Below are 16,378 nucleotides of genomic sequence, written 5' to 3' on the forward strand. Positions count from 1 at the left end.
TGTCTTGTGGAAGGACAGTATAGTGGCCAGAGTCACTGGATTGGATTCTGTAAAGTGGATCAAGGTGTTAAGAAGGTTGAAAAGGCAGGCAGAGACAAGGTTATCAAGGACTTTAAAATCCTACAAGAGGATTGTATATTTGATCCTGGAGGGAGAAGGAGCCACTGGAGTTTTACTGAATATGGGGGTGACATGGTCAGGCCCACTTTGACAGCTAAAAGGAGGATGGACTGCAGCAGAGAGAGACTAGAGGCAGGAAAACCAACCAGAAGCTTAAGGCAATAGTCCCGGTAAGAGGTGACGAGGGGTGGCAGTGTCACAATACAAGAGAGGGCATAGATGAGAGGCAGAATCAAGAGGACTTGTTAACATACTGGACCCAGGGGTGACAGAGTATGAAGAGCTGAAAATGGCATCTGGGTGGTGAGTCTGGGTAACTGGGGAAATGAGGGTACCCTTTCCACTAACAGAAAAGTTAGGAAGAGGGGAAGATTTGAGGGAAGAAATAAGGAAGATACAGTTCAGTCTAACATAATGAGTTTAAAATATCTACAGGATATGCAGTTCATGATATCGAACAAGCGCTGGAAATGTGAAACTGGAGGTCAGGACCAGATAAACAGACCTAAGAATCATCTGCATGGAGATGATCACTGAATCCATGGAAGCTAATGAGATCCCCCAATGAAATAGTATAGAGGAAGAAGAGAAGAGAGCCTGGAGGAATGGTCAGTGATTACCAGAACTATCTGGATGGAACTGGGTCTGAAGGAGCGGTCTGATAGGTAAGAGGATAACCAAAAGCCTAGGATAAAGAAAGTATTAAGGAGAAGAGGGTGATTGATGGTGCTGAAGTCTGCAGACACGTTAAGGGAAGGTATTAAGCATTTGTATAGTGTGGCACTGCATTAAGTGCATTTTACAGACATTTGATCCTTATAACAGTCCTGCAAGATTATTATTAATAACCCCCATTTTACAGCTGAGGAACCTGAAACAAACAGAGGTTAAGTGACTTGCTCAGGGTCGTACTGATAATAAGACTCTGAGGCTGGATCTAAACTTAGGTTTTTCTGACTCCAGACCAAGCGCTCTGTACACTGCACTGCCTACCTGTCCTTAGTGTTAGCCTGTTTTCTTAAGGTTCTTGTGATTATCTTTCACCAAAGGTATGGCTCCTGATCCTGATTCTTGGTCACTGGATACCTCTGACAAGAATGGATGTCACTGTCTATCATTCTCCTCTTGGAAAACAACTCTGAAAGTCCTTGGTACTTGGATCAAGGATAAATTATGGGAACAGAGGTCTGAGAATAAAAAATGCCACCAACCTCAGCCCAGAAAGACTCTCACATTTTGTGATATGTAGAAATGCAGAAGCTTGCTTTACTAGACAGTATATATTTGTTGGAAGTTTTCTTTCTTGAAAAAGTGGTTAAGGATATTGGGAGGGAGAAATAATAAAATGCATATAAGAAAATAGTGTAGAACTAAGGACCAAGGGAAAAAATAACCTTCTTCTCTTGGAACCACTAAACTAATCTGCCCTGTGAGGCAATAAATGAAGATGCTGAACTTTAATGGAATTAATAGTCAGCTATCCAATTAAATCCTTAGTTAATAAAGAATCTTGTGACTTTATGAATCAGACACTATTTGCACTTGAGAACTTGTGTTTTTTAACTTCCTTTAACTGCTAACATGAATCTTCAAAACGAATCAGACTCCTTTTATGTACTTCTCTTAAAACTATTGGGAAATTTTCATTTGTATTGCACTTTACAACCTAAATCAAGCAGAAGAACATATTCATAGTTTAAAGGTAACTTCTTACCTGCAAAGCTTCTTGTGATCCCAACACTTTTGCATAAAGTTCACAGATTTTCCTCTTCCTATATGAAATTACAAAATGATAAGAACAAAAAGACAAACAGACAAACTTTAAGCTCCAATAACTTGTCACAGAAGAGAATAAGAAATTCCAACTTGTGTTCTCTAAGTACTCGAGCATCCAAATCTGCATTTAGTGGACAGCTGATTTAATTACAAATAAATAATTAAAATTACTGCATGATGATGCCAATTCTTATATTCAATTTGATGATGCCCAGGCCTTGCCCTTCTTTCTGTAATGTCTACTTCAATAACAACCTATTAGACAGTGGAGGGAACCAAAAGAAAAGTTCAGGTTTTGATTCTAAGTCACTTTTCTGGACAAGGAATTATACTTCCTACAAATTTTTGAGGTACTATATATTATAATAAGATTATCTCCGAAAATCCTATACTGTCTGAAATAATAAATAGATAAAAGGCTTAATTAGCATTTGAAAGAGTGCAGAAGAAATACCAGACATGTGCATGCCAATGTTCTAACCCCATAGTCTAGGATTTTGTTTCTGACACTGAGGAACATACCAAGGAAAAGTTCATTCAGGGTGATAGTCAAGTGCCAGGATGTCACTTCAAGATGTTAAAGATTATACCTCCATTTTCTCTAGCTTCCCTTTAGAATTCATTATGGAATGATCACAAATTAATTTAACCTTAAACCTATTTATATTTTCAACATAGTCTATCTCTAGGGTTCCCAGTTTCTATAATTTTAATAGCTGCTAAATAACACAGAATACTTATTATTTGTCTTATAAATATACCATGTTAAGATTTTGAGGACTATCACTTACTTTGAGAACCTCAATGTTGTGTGAAGGTCACATACATTCTTAAGAGATTTTGCAGACTTTGATGATATCTCTTCAGTCTTTGTTTTAATAAATACTACAGATTAGTGTCTAAATTCCATGCCCACAGCTTAGCTACCAGCTTGGAGTATTAAATACCAAATAATGAATTCTTTAGTTGCGTCAGTAACAAAGAATAAGCTGCTCTCTTTCTGGCTCAGTATGATGTGGTAGCTCCTTGGATTAGCTTAGATTCCTGGGTCCGACATCTGTTGCTCCTTTGGGGTTCAATCTGTATGGTGGGTCACCCAGGGCACAAGTTTGTATGTAACAAAAGGAAGTGGGTTCTATGAGTTCCACTGGTTTTGTCTGTCTGGGGCTATGGGAATGTTAAGAGTAGTGAATGGTGACAGTATTATCTCCAATGAAACAAGAGTTGCCCCCTATTCCCCAAAGCCTGGCTTGGCCACAAAGTACATAAAATACCCTAGTGAGATGTTTCCCTTTCCCTAGAATGGGGATTAAAACAGAAAATATTTATCTTCTGACATGCGGATGTTTTGTGGAAGAGGATGAGAACACTTCAAGACTCCAACTTCAAGAATGGTGATACACCCTACTTTCAAATATCTCCAAGTTACAGTCACTTATTAAAGGACATAACATCAATGGGTCAATTCACTCAATCCTCAGTTCATGTACTGCTGCTTCTATTCCACAGGGAAGAATGTTCTGGTAGAAACAGGGTACAAACTTACAATGTAGCTCCAATGGTTTATTATGGAAGATTTAAGAACAGGGAGGGGGGAAGGGGGGGGGGGTGGAGAGAGAGAGACAGAGAGAGAGAGAGAGAGAGAGAGAGAGAGAGAGACAGACAGACAGACAGACAGACAGAGACAGAGACAGAGACAGAGAAAGACAGAGAGACAGAGAGACAGAGACAGAGAGAGACAGAGAGAGGGAAGGAGAGAGAGAGAGAGGGATTTGAGATTACAAGAGTCAAAATTTGTTCCTTCATGGACTAGCTATTTAATGACTAATTTCACAAGTCAAAAATCATGAAACTGCTGTAACCAGTTTTGCTCCTTTGTTCTGTCTTCTCATAATGAAGAGAAGGAAGCTCTCAGAACAATTATCTCAAACACAAATCATAGTGTTTATTACAAAAATGTTCCTAGCTTACATTCTCAGTGCTCAGAAAAACTCAGAATCTCAGGGTATTTCAGCAAGAAAGGACTTAAAGAAAAACTCTAGAACAATTCCATCGTTTTTCTCCTTTTTAAAAAACAGATGAGAAAAATAAAGCACAGAAAGATTAAATGATTTGCCCAATTCAACTGAACCAAAATTTATTATGGGATTATTTTTTAAAGACCAATGAATCAAGTACTAGAGAAGACATAGAAATTAATATTAACGTCTCTACCTTCATGTAGTTCATATGTTAGTAATTGTTAATATCAATAAACAAGCCAGTTATTATGCTTGGCACATTGATACATATTTATTTACTGACTGATACTTAGGTTTGAGGTCAAGGCAGGAAAAGAAATTTGTTCACAGGGGAGACATGCCCACAAAAATAATACAAAAAGACACTAACCAGACATCCCTGCTCTGCAACTCAACCTTCTTTAGTCAGTAAAGTTTATTTAAAGTTTTAAGAATTATGGACTAGAATCCTAGGCATCCCATGAACACTTGAAAAATACAGGCATATTGTGAAAACTTAACCATGTGTCTACAATTGCCCTTGAGTAATTACACTGTTTATTTTATTCTAAAGGAGAGGGAAGAAGAATAAGAGATGCTTCCTGAACGTACCATTCCATTTCCTAGCTGTGTGCACAGTCTAACCAGAGTGTGTTCTTTTCCATCTCTGTCATCCTCAGCTCAGCCACCACTCCCTCTGGGGAGCCTGCCCTAATCCCTCACTGGGGTTACATTGGCCTCTTTTCCAAAGGGACCCTGTTCTCTCCACTTCAAAAAGCAAGGCTTTTTTTGATCACTAAATTTAGAGATACTTCATGAAAGTGGCAACCGTGAAGGCTCACACGTGAATCTGAAGAAAACTGAGATTACAGTTCTCTCTGAATCTTCCCCCTGATGTCTTTCTCCTCTCTAATATATCCTCTATACCAAGAGAAGGGAACCTGCAGCCAAGGCCACATGCCACCCTCTAGGTTCTTATTTTACAAATTTGGATTCAGTCAAAAGGCCACACTTAAGGACCTAGAAGGCCACATGTAGCCTTAAGGTCAAAGGTTCTTCAGCCCTGCTCTACTCAGTTGTTAGACAATGTCACTCCTCAGGTTAAAAACCTTCAGTGGCTCCCCAGTGCCTCCAGGATAATATACAAAATATGTATTACTCTCCCTGTCAATGTTCCCCCCTATTTCAGCCAAACAGACTCCAAGTTCTTTTTCAAACTCAACACTTCATTTCTCACTTTTATTTATTCACACTGGCATTTGCTTCCTCATTTCTGCCCCTCAGAAGGCAAAGTTCATCTTAGGTGGCAATTCCTCCAGGAAGCTTTTTGTGGTTAATGGCTGTTTCCCTCTTTCTCCTGAAATCACTCTGTATGACCCCAATTTGTCTATATGCTGCATCTGCCTCAGTGGAATGTAAGCTTCACGAAGATGGGCACTGTCACTTTTTGTATCCTCTTAAGTGATGCTTTCACCAAAGCTTTAAACACAAAACTGACCCTCAGCCTCCACAAGGAGCAAAACAAAGGCCCGACTTCTCTACATCTAGTAAGGAGCAGGGGGGAAAGCAAATCTACATGTGGAGGCACTTAAAAAAGTCAAGTGTTCTCACACTGCATCCAAAAGTGACTAAGCAGAGTAAGTCTTTGGCTAAAGGTCTTGCCAGCAGCATGTCCATGGGGATGGCCTCACTTACTCCCCCTTTTGGAGGGGGCCCAAAGAGCCTCTGTGGGTTACGAACAAAAAAAGAGCCCTTTTCCCCCACTCACCTTCCCCATAAAACTCTCACACCTCCAAGTACATTTTCAATAGCCAATGTATACCAGTTTAGAAAGTTCTGGTGGTGAGGGAAGGAAGCAGCAGTCAGGATGGACCAGAGGGAAAGCCACTGTTCAACCCCATCTTGGCTGACCATCCCCACCTACCCTCACCAGCCAGTTTTAAGCAGGGTTAGAATATGGCCTGCACCTCAGGAACTTGCTAATCCAATTCCCACCTAAACAGAAATCTCATCTATGTTATTCCCTCCAAGGGGTCCTCCAGCCTTTGTTTGAATTCCTCCAGAGAAGGCCTCCACCCCAGCAGCCCATTCCCCTTTTGTATGGCTCACTAGTAACAAGTATTTTCCCTTACCAATCCTAAATCTGCCCAAGATGTAGTGGGAGACCTTGGCCCCTTTAGCGGGGGGACTCTCTTAGGGTGAGGGAACACCTATTCACTGAATAGACCTATTAAAGAAGTAGCCAGGACATGGCCCCTTTAATGAGGCCCAGAAAAAGAAAGACATCAGGCTGGGTGGAAAACAGCAACAGTTATTATTGATAATCACTCTAAAGCTAAGAGGGTCCAGAAGAGCCCTCCAGTCATCCTGATAAACATCAGGTTCCTGGACCCAGATGGCTCTGGAGGAGAAGTGAGGCTGGTGACCTGCACAGCCCTCCCTCACTCAAAACAAAGTCAAGTGCAAGTCGTGCCATCATTTCTCTGATGGAATGACCTTCTTCGGCAACAAAGGATGAACACAATCCTGTGAACAAACACAGCTGGCTGAGAGGGGACCCAGCTAGCTGGGTAACTCAGCTCCTTCTCTCCTGCCTGCCTCCCCCTCCCCTTCCTTCTCCTCTCCAAAGAAAGATAAATTTGGATGGCCAAAAGATGCCCAGTTGACTGGGTTTTATTGGCTAATTCCTCTCCTCTCCTCTCTTCTCTCCCCAAATCTTAAACCTATGAACAGAAATAATTCTGCTTCTTGGAAGCATCTTCCCAGTGCTCCAAGTTTTGCCCTCTAAGGGCCAGCAGAAAGAAGTCTGAGCCATGCTCCAGGGTGCAGTCTTTCAGATGCTTCCAGATACTCATGCCCCTCCAAGTACCTTCTGCAGGATACTCAGAAGAGCCCCTGTCACTTCAATCAGTCTTCATACAGCATGTACCCCAAGGCCTTTCTGAATTCTGGTTGCCCTCCCCTGGACACTTCAACTGTTCAATGGACAGGTATGTAAAGAGGTGACAGAAGATCACTGGTAGCTGGGAGGATTAGGAAAGATTTCTGGAGAAGGTGCTGTTTGAGCTGAGCACAGAGGGAAACAAAGATTGTCTAAGGTGGTAATAAGGGAGGGAGTGTATTTCAGGCCCAGAGGAAACTCAGTAGTACAAAAACAGAGTTTGGAAATGGAGACTCATTTGTACAAAACAGTAAGAAGGCCAAGCTTACTAAACCGAAGAAGAATAATGATATACAATAAGGTCAGAAGAATAGGTTGGGGCCAGTCTGGGAAACAGAGGCATTTATATCCTACAGGTAATAGGGAGCTGCTGGAGATTTTGAGGACGGGAGTGACATGGTCAGATATGTGCCTCAGGAAACTGTAGGTACATTTATTCCTTTTTCAAAAGTTGTTTGCAGAGGAAGAAATTAAAACTGTCTATATTCATCTGAAAAAATGCTCTAAATCACTTGATTAGAGAGATGCAAATCAGAACAACTCTGAGATAGCATATCACACCTATCAGATTGGCTAACATGACAAAACAGGAAGATAATCAATGTTGGAGAAGATGTGGGAGAGTTAGAACACTAATTCATTGTTGGTGGAGCTGTGAGCTGATCCAACCATTCTGGAGAGCAATTTGGAACTATGCCCAAAGGGCTACAAAAATGTGCATACCCTTTGACCCAGCAATACCGCTTCTAGAACTGTATCCCAAAGAGATCATAAAAATGGGAAAGGGTCCCACATGTACAAAAATATTTATAGCAGCACTCTTTGTGGTGACCAACAACTGGAAATAGAGGGGATGCCCATCAGTTGGGGAATGGCTGAACAAGTTGTGGTATATGAATGTAATGGAATACACTGTGCTATAAGAAACAATGAACAGGAAGACTTCAGAGAGGCCTGGAAGGACTTATATGAACTGATGCTGAGAGAAAGGAGCAGAACCAGAAGAACTTTTATATGGCAACAACCACAGTGTGTGGGGAATTTTTCTGGTAGACTTAGACCTTCACATCAATGCCAGGACCTAAAACATTCCCAATGGACTCTTAAGGCAAAATGCCTTCCACATTCAGAGAAAGAACTACGGAACTGAATTGCAGAATGAAGGAGAATATTTTCTCTTGTGTTATGTTTCTTATTTGTTAGGGTTTTTCCCATAGTTTCTCCCATTCATTTTAATTCTTCTATGCAACATGACCAATGTGAAAATATGCTTAATAAGAATGTATGTGTAGAACCCATATAAGATTGTATGTCATCTTGGGGAAGGGAAGGAGGGAGAGAAAACTCTTAAGACTTATGGAAGTGATTGTAGAAAACTGAAAACAAATAATTTAATAAAAGTTATCTGCAGCTTGAAGTTTTAAAGTCTGTTGTTTTTACCTTATAAAGAAATAACACTGAGAATGTTATTTAAGACACATTATAAGAAAATAACCAATTTTCTAACTGAAAATATCTGTGAATTTAACTAATTATTATGGTTTAGCTTGCATTTGCAAAAATCATTTGCAAATGGGCTAATCATCTAGAAACTGCTAAAATTCAGAGAATCATTTATTTTAGAGCCATTTACACTATCATAGCTCTTACTGAAGTAAAATGAACAACTCTCTGCCTAAAATGAAACTAGTTCCTATGACTTTTTGTTGTTTTTCAATCTTATCAAAGCAACCTTCTTAAAGCCTGTACTTGTTTCAAGTACTTTCTAAAGTTTCTTATAGGACTATGTTTATCATGATAATTTCAAATCAAAGTTTAACTAGACACTTTCATTCCTATCGGTCCTCTTCAAAATCATGTTTTTATCATTTCGAAATTTTCAAAATGAACTTTTTTCCTTACTTGGACAAGTCTTATCTACACTTTCAAAGTTAATGTACAGTTTTAGACATAAAGGTAGTAACTAATATATGATAATCAGTTGTAAATGAGCAGGGGATTGAAAGTTGGGCCTGGAGTCAGAAAGACTCATCTTCCTGAGTTCAGATCTGGTCTAAGACATCTACTAGCTGTGTGAGTCACTTAACTCAGTATGCCTCAGTTTCTTCATCTGTAAAATGAACTGGAGAAGAAAATGGCAAATCATTCCAGTACCTTTGCCAAAAAAATCCCCAATAGGTCAAGAAGAGTGGGACACAATTGAAATGAATGAACAGAGATGACAACCACAATCTGCTGTACTACTTATAACTAGATCTCCATAAAGGTTTGAATGCCCATGGGTGCACCATGTGTACAAAAATACACATTATTACAAATCATAGTTCTATAGTGCACTAGAAGTCAACAAAGTACTTTTCTCACAATTCTTTACGTAAGTAATGTCATTTTAGACATTACTATTGCCATCTTAGAAATGAGGAAACTGAGGTTAAGAGGAATGAGATGTTTTTCCCACAGCAACTGAGTATCTGGAATAGATAAGAATCCAAGTTTTTCCATTTTAAGTTCCCCTACATTAATTACTCTGCCTCACAACCTTATAGTCTACAGTACAAGAGGCTTCTGGACTTAGAAGAAGTTTGCATTAGATGACTTCTAAGGTATTCTCCTCCAACTTTAAGACTAAGTCCGTGATGCATTCATCACTCTTTCTCTGGAAACCCTCCAAACCAAGCCATTTAAAATGAAGCTGACATTTCAATAAATGATTTGCTCAGGGTCACACAACCAGTATTTGTCAGAGTAAGGATATGCCCCTAATTCTTCCTTATTTAGCAGGTGCCACAGAGCTTCACACTACTTTATTTTTGTATTTTTTTTATTATTTTTTTAATGTTTAACAATCACTGCCATATAACTGAGATTTTATCCCCCCCCCACCTACCCCTCACTCCTCCCCTCCCTCCCCACGACTGCATACAATTTTGTATAGATTCTACATATACTTTCCTATTGAGTATATTTTCACTATAGTCATGCTATGTAGTCAGACTAAAATAAATGAAAGAAATCATATAACAAATCAAAACATGATACACAAACACATACACATACACAAACATGATCTGCTACATTTTGCGAGTGACTTCCATATTTCTTTCTCTGAGTGTGGAAGGCATTTTGCCTTGAGAACCACCTTTGGGATTTTTTTTTTTATAAGAAGTTCTTGCGTTATTACAAAATTCCAAGTCTACCAGAAAAAACTCTCGCACACTGTGGTCGTTGCTGTGCACAAAGTTCTCCTGGTTCTGCTCCTTTCACTCAGCATCAGGTCATATAGGTCCTTCCAGGCCTCTCTGAAGTCTTCTTGTTCATCATTTCTTATGGCACAATAGTACTCCATTACATTCATATACCATAATTTATTCAGCCATTCCCCAATTGATGGACATCCCCTTGACTTCCAGTTTTTGGCAACTACATAGAGTGCTGCTATAAATATTTTTGTACATGTGGGACCCTTTCCCATTTTTATGATCTCTTGGGGATATAGTCCTAGTAGTGATATTGCTGGGTCAAAGGGTATGCACATTTTTGTAGCCCTTTGGGCATAGTTCCAAATTGCTCTCCAGAATGGTTGGATGTGCTCGCAGCTCCACCAACAATGAATTAGTATTCCAACTCTCCCACATCCTCTCCAGCATTTATCATTTTCTTGTTCTGTCATGTTTGCCAATCTTATAGGTGTGATGTGGTACCTCAGAGTTGTTTTGATTTGCATCTCTCTAATCAATAGTGATTTAGAGCATTTTTTCATATGCTTATAGATATCTTTAATTTCTTCCTCTGAAAATTGCCTGTTCATATCTTTTGACCATGTGCTTCACACTACTTTAAATCATAGAACAGGAGTTGATTTGTGTGTTTAGAGGGAGTTATCTGAATGGGGGTTCCCTATGATAATGGAAACACAGATCTGAACAACAAAATATGACAAAGTCTTGTTTCAATAGATTTTTTTTTTCAAATTCAATTCTTACCTTAGCTCTTTACTAATGGTGGCAAGTTGATGAGTTTTCCTGGCAAGGATAAACCTGATGGGAAACAAATTTATTTAATTTTTAATTTATGGACTAAAATAAGTATTTTCATAACACAGTATAATAAAAAAAGATGATTGTACATGAAACTGCAAATCTATTATGTACAACTTGTTATTCCTTTTAAATATGTAATAAAGTTATCATGTAAATTTATTTTCCTCCCCCTTTTGTTTCTTCCTTCCCGTACCCCTCCATTAGACCCAAACAGGGGTATGTGTATCTATCTATCCACGTGTGTATGTATATATATATATATGTGTGTGTGTATATATATATATATAAAATCTATATGTATGTATATATACACATGTATAATTATTCTATACATACACCTACGTATCAGTTCTTTCTCTGTATGTGCAGAAGTGTCTTTTTTCATATGTCCTTTATACCTAATTTGGGTTATAACAGTCAAAATGACTTATTTGCTTGGTCATCCTTAAAACAATATTGCTATTACTGTAAACAATATTCTCTTGGTTCACTTATTTCTCTTGATTATTTCATGGAAGTCTTAGGACACACAGGAATTACAGACCAGTACGATGCTAAGCAGGATCATCCATTCAGAACTGGAAGGGACTCTACAGGTCATCAAGTCTGACCCCTTCATTTTAGAGATCAGGAATTTAGATTCAGTCGTTAGTGACCTGTCCAAGGTCAAACCACAATGGTAAAGAACAGAGCCAGAAGTCCACTAAAGGAAAAGGCTCTTAGAGTACAAACCCAATGCTGCCCTATGTATCTGTGAAGGCCCAGCAAAGTACCCTTCTATGTTGAACCTAGGCAAAAACAAACAAATGAAAACTAAACCCTTTACCCCTGAAGGATCACTTGGCTGATATAGTCCTGATTATATGAAAGGCATAAAACGGCCTCTTATACATAAATACTTTTCATGTACAGAAAAAATGAGCCTCTGAGAGCCTAAAACAAGAGAAATTTTAGAGGCTCCACAGTACTATGAGGAGAGATATCATTCCCCAGCTTGACTTTATGGGCTTCCCTGCCTCCTCAGGCTCATGAGTCCCTAATTGGGAGCTACTGGATGCTGAGCTGTGTTACACATACTCAGTGTAAGAAGGACAGATATTCCTCACCCCCTCTACTGGGCAACTACCCAAGAATCAATATCAGTATAAGATATAGTTTTCCTTTTTCTGGATACTTCCCACAGGTGTAATAATGAGTAGGAAAGATAGGAAAGTAATGAGTCCTAATATCCATGCTTTTAGCTGGAAATATCCAAGATGTATTACTTTATGTGAGAAGGTCCTACTCTGATCATGAATGACCAAAAGGTCTAACATCTCAGTGTCTTCACTTCCTCTCCTTTCCCTCTCTTCTGAGGACTCTGTGTGTAGCTTCTAATCCTGCCACTCAACTGAAGCTGCCCTCTGTAGGTGACAGTGACCAATCTTGTCACTGCCAAATAGCTTTTTCATAATCTTTATCCTGCTTGACCTCTCTGAAAGCATCTAACAATGTGGATCATCCTACACTGCCTTTGTCAGATTTCTGTGACCTCTTGGTTCTCCCTCTTGGTTGACTGATGACTCCTTCTTGATCTCCTTTCCTTGATTAACATCCACATCACACTCACTAATGGTGGGTATTTCCTAAGGCTCTAACCTGGTGTATTCTTCTTTCTACACTCTCTCTTCATGACTTCATTAGCTCCCATGGTGGGTTCAATTACTATCTCTATTCAGATGACTCCCAGATCTACATATTCCATCTTAGTCTGCCACTTAAGAACCAGTTCCACATGGTCAGCTGCCTACTAGATGTTTGCAACAGGATGTCCCATAAGCATTTCAAGTTCATCATGTCCAAAATGTAAGCCATCATCTTTCCCCCTAAAGCCATCCCTCTTCTTAACTTCTCTATTGCTCTCAAGGGTATCTCTACCCTCCCAGTCACAGTTACTCAGGTCTGCAACCTCTGAGTCATCCTTCACTTTTCCCTCTCACTCATTCCACATATCCACTTAGCTGCCAAATTTTGTATTTCCTATCTCCAAAATGTCTTTTATTTGCCCCCTTTTTTCTACTCATGCAACCACTATCTTACTTCGTGCCCCTCATCACCACTTACCTGGACTATTGTAATAGCTTCTTAATTGGTTTCCCTGCTTCTTGTCATTGCTCCAATTCATCCTCCCCACAGTTAACAAAATGATTTTCCTGAAGCAATTTTCCTAATGAATTTCTCAAGTGAAATTTTCTAATTCCTAAGTGAATTCCTGATATCACTTCCCCCCATTCTATAAACTCTTGATGGGTCCCTGTTTCTGTGAAAATCAAATATCAACTCCTCTGTTTTTTCCCCCTTGTACCCAAATCCAATCAATCAGTAGTCAAGTCACAACACCTATCCTCTTCCAGTCACACAGTCATCAGCCTTGCTCAGGACCTTGATATCTCTCTTCTGGACTACTGTAATAGTCTCCAATTGGCCATTTTCTTCTAGTATCCTCCAATTCATCTTCCCTACACATGGCTGCAAAACTGATATTCTTCAAGGTATAGGCCCATGTAACTTCCCTGAACAATAAACTCCAGGGGCTCCCTATTACCTCCAGGATCAACGAGAAACTACTCTGTTTGGCATATGAGGCCCTTTCGGATTCAGCTCAAATCTGACTGATTCTACAGTACTCCCCTTTACGCATTCTGTAGAGTCGTCCAGCCAAGTCAGCCTATTTGTCCTTCCCCATACATGACATTGCATCTTCCGCCTTTATCCCTAAAGTTCTCTCAACCCCTCCTCTGCCTCTCTAGGAGTCTCAAGCCTCACTCAAGATTCATCTCAAACGCCGCCCCCTACAGTGTGTAAGACCTTTTCTGGCCTATTCCCGCCCCCAGTTGCTAGTATCCTCCAACAAATTACTCTGAATATAGTTGAGTTTTTCTTTACGTCCCCAGGGCCAAGCACAGTGCTTAACTTGTAGCATACACTCAATAAATGTTGGATTAAAATAAAGTAATCCTGATGTCCTAAGTTTTCACTTGCAAATTGAGCTTAGTATTAGATATGTTCCATAACAAATTTAATTTTCCAACAAAGTTTTCTAATTCTAAAAATAAAGCATTTTAAAATTCTCAATTACCCCATGATGGCAGGTATAGACCCATCTGGCTTGCTGTCATCTAAGGTGATTGAAATTGGAGCATCATCATCTTCGATGAGTATGCAGCCACAGTAGTCTAATAGTAAAAACAAAAAAAGATGATGCCAAATTATTATAGACAATGATGTTCTGAATAGTTACACACAAACACAATTTGCTAAAGAAAAGGCAAATTCTGAACATATGTATTCTTAAACCTGCAATTTATTCTCTCTTAAGTACAAACACTTGACTTCATGGGCAAGTTCTGCCCAAAGGGGAGAAAAATATTTCATCTCTTTGTTCAGAAATATTCCTATCCAATATATGCCATAAATAATCTCATGGTTCTAGATCCCGGCGCATTCTCCCTGATGATCTACTGGTAAAAGTATGGGAAGAAAATTGTATCTGGAAATCTCTCCATTTCAGGTATAAATACTAGGCTAAAAACAAGGTCACTCTTTTTTACAGGTCCTGAAAAGACTGATGATGACTGAGACTATGGCAATACTGCTATTAATTTAGTTATCATTTCCCTGTACCTTTTATCTTTTAATTCAATTCACTTCAATTTATCCAATTATTAAGAAAGTCTTATACACATGTAGGGCATTGTAGCTATTAATGTGATCACTTCATGAAATCAAGGGGTGTAAAGAAATCTGGTTCTTTATTGTAATTAGTTGGGTTTCTTTCTTTTTTAAAAAATGACTTAAGTCCAGTATATACACTGATTCTTAGCATAATGTGGTCCCTCAATTTAAGATGAGCTGTATAAGATTAAGAACAACCTACTCTTCTTCTTCCAAAAGGCTTCCTTGTAATACATCACACATTTAATGACGGCCCCCATTGGAAGACGCTGGATTAACTGGTTTCTCTCTGATGGAAGTTCTGGTCGGAAGTGGATCTTGCAAGTCAAGATTGGAGGGATGGCACTAATTACGTATCTGCACTAAAACACACATATGACATCGACTTAACTATGACTGCAGTCTCTTGAGAAAAGTGGAAACACAATCCTTTACATTTTCAGTGACATTGAGCAGTATAAGTGCCAACATCTAAAATAAGGCCACTGGGGAAAACAAGACATAAGCAAGAAAGAGCACTAATGGAAATGATGAAAAAGGTACAAACCAGTACTAATTAAACAGTAATGAGAGTTGCAAAGATGTTTAAATAAGCAAAGAAAAGCACAGAAAGCTTATTACAATTATTTAAAAGATGCATGTGAAATACCACCCATTAAAAATGTTCCTTTTGGTTAAATGAAGTTACCTCATATCTCTCATGGTTTGCTGTCTCCACAACGACACCATCACCCAACTGATCAATATAGGATACAGGCTTCTCCAGTTTTACTCGGTCTCCAAGAAGTTCCATGATTTTTTCACTAACTTGACCAGAACCTCCAATAAACTTCCTTTCCTAAGAGAGGAGAGAGGGATGGGAAAGAAAATGGAAGGAAAAAAGTGAAAAATATCCATATAAAAATCATGCTCAAATATATAAATAATGGATATAACAGAGGAGGACCAAGTAGTATAATCTAAATTATAAAAAAGTCAACAATCATATTTTGGTTTGTTTAGCTACTTCCTGGCATAAGCTCTACGACCAAAGGCTTTTTCAGAGAAGTATATCACCAGAAATATGGCTACCATAGGATGAATGTATTTACCTATGGTTATTTATGAAGACCATCTACTAAGGCACAAGGACACAGGAATGTCCATGTCAAATGAAATGGAGTTTCTGATGTTTTATGTCTTTAAACACAATTAGTTAATAAGAGTGACCCATCTGGATAAAAAACAGTATCCTTTTCCAACACAGAGCTCAATTAACATTATTTGCAGGGTTCTTTTGGTGGTGTCCAAGAATTGGAAATTGAGTGGATGCCCATCAATTGGGGAATGGTTCAATAAGTTTGGGAATATGGAATACTGTTGTTACACAAGAAATGATGAGCAGGTGGACTTCAGAAAAACCTGGAAAGACTTACATGAACTGATGCTGAGTGAAGTGAGCAGAACCAGGAGAACACTGTACAGAGTAACAGCAACTTAGTGAAATGACTGATTTTGATAGATTTAGCTCTTCTCAGCAATGCAAGGATCTAAGACAACTCCAAAAGGCTCATGATGGAAAATACTATCCACATCCATTAAAAAGAACCATGGAGTCTAAATGCAAATCAGAGCATACTATTTGCTCTTTTTTTTTCCTCTTTCTTGTCGTTTCTCCCATTAGAGAGAATATGTTTAATGTGAACGTATATGTAGAACCTATATCAGATTGCATGCGTCTTGGGGAGGAAGGGAAGGGAGGGGGAGAAAATTTAGCACTCAAAATCTTATGGAAGTGAATGTTGAAA

At 38.9% G+C, this 16,378-nt stretch overlaps 1 protein-coding gene across 3 annotated transcripts in view; it reads right to left on the reverse strand.

Annotated features, from left to right (window-relative positions):
• Positions 1-16,378, reverse strand: part of MAOA (monoamine oxidase A) — a 108,893-nt gene that overhangs the window by 12,264 nt on the left and 80,251 nt on the right. For all 3 annotated transcript variants that reach the window (XM_072615122.1, XM_072615121.1, XM_072615123.1), the window contains 5 exons: positions 15,280-15,429; positions 14,794-14,953; positions 13,996-14,092; positions 10,821-10,874; positions 1,835-1,892 (listed from right to left, as the gene is read on the reverse strand). In XM_072615122.1, coding sequence (XP_072471223.1) covers positions 1,835-1,892; positions 10,821-10,874; positions 13,996-14,092; positions 14,794-14,953; positions 15,280-15,429 — 519 coding nt within the window. The remainder of the gene's footprint in view (positions 1-1,834; positions 1,893-10,820; positions 10,875-13,995; positions 14,093-14,793; positions 14,954-15,279; positions 15,430-16,378) is intronic.

This window comes from Notamacropus eugenii, chromosome 5 (genome assembly GCF_028372415.1).
Source record: "Notamacropus eugenii isolate mMacEug1 chromosome 5, mMacEug1.pri_v2, whole genome shotgun sequence".
In the NCBI taxonomy this organism is placed as follows: domain Eukaryota; kingdom Metazoa; phylum Chordata; class Mammalia; order Diprotodontia; family Macropodidae; genus Notamacropus; species Notamacropus eugenii.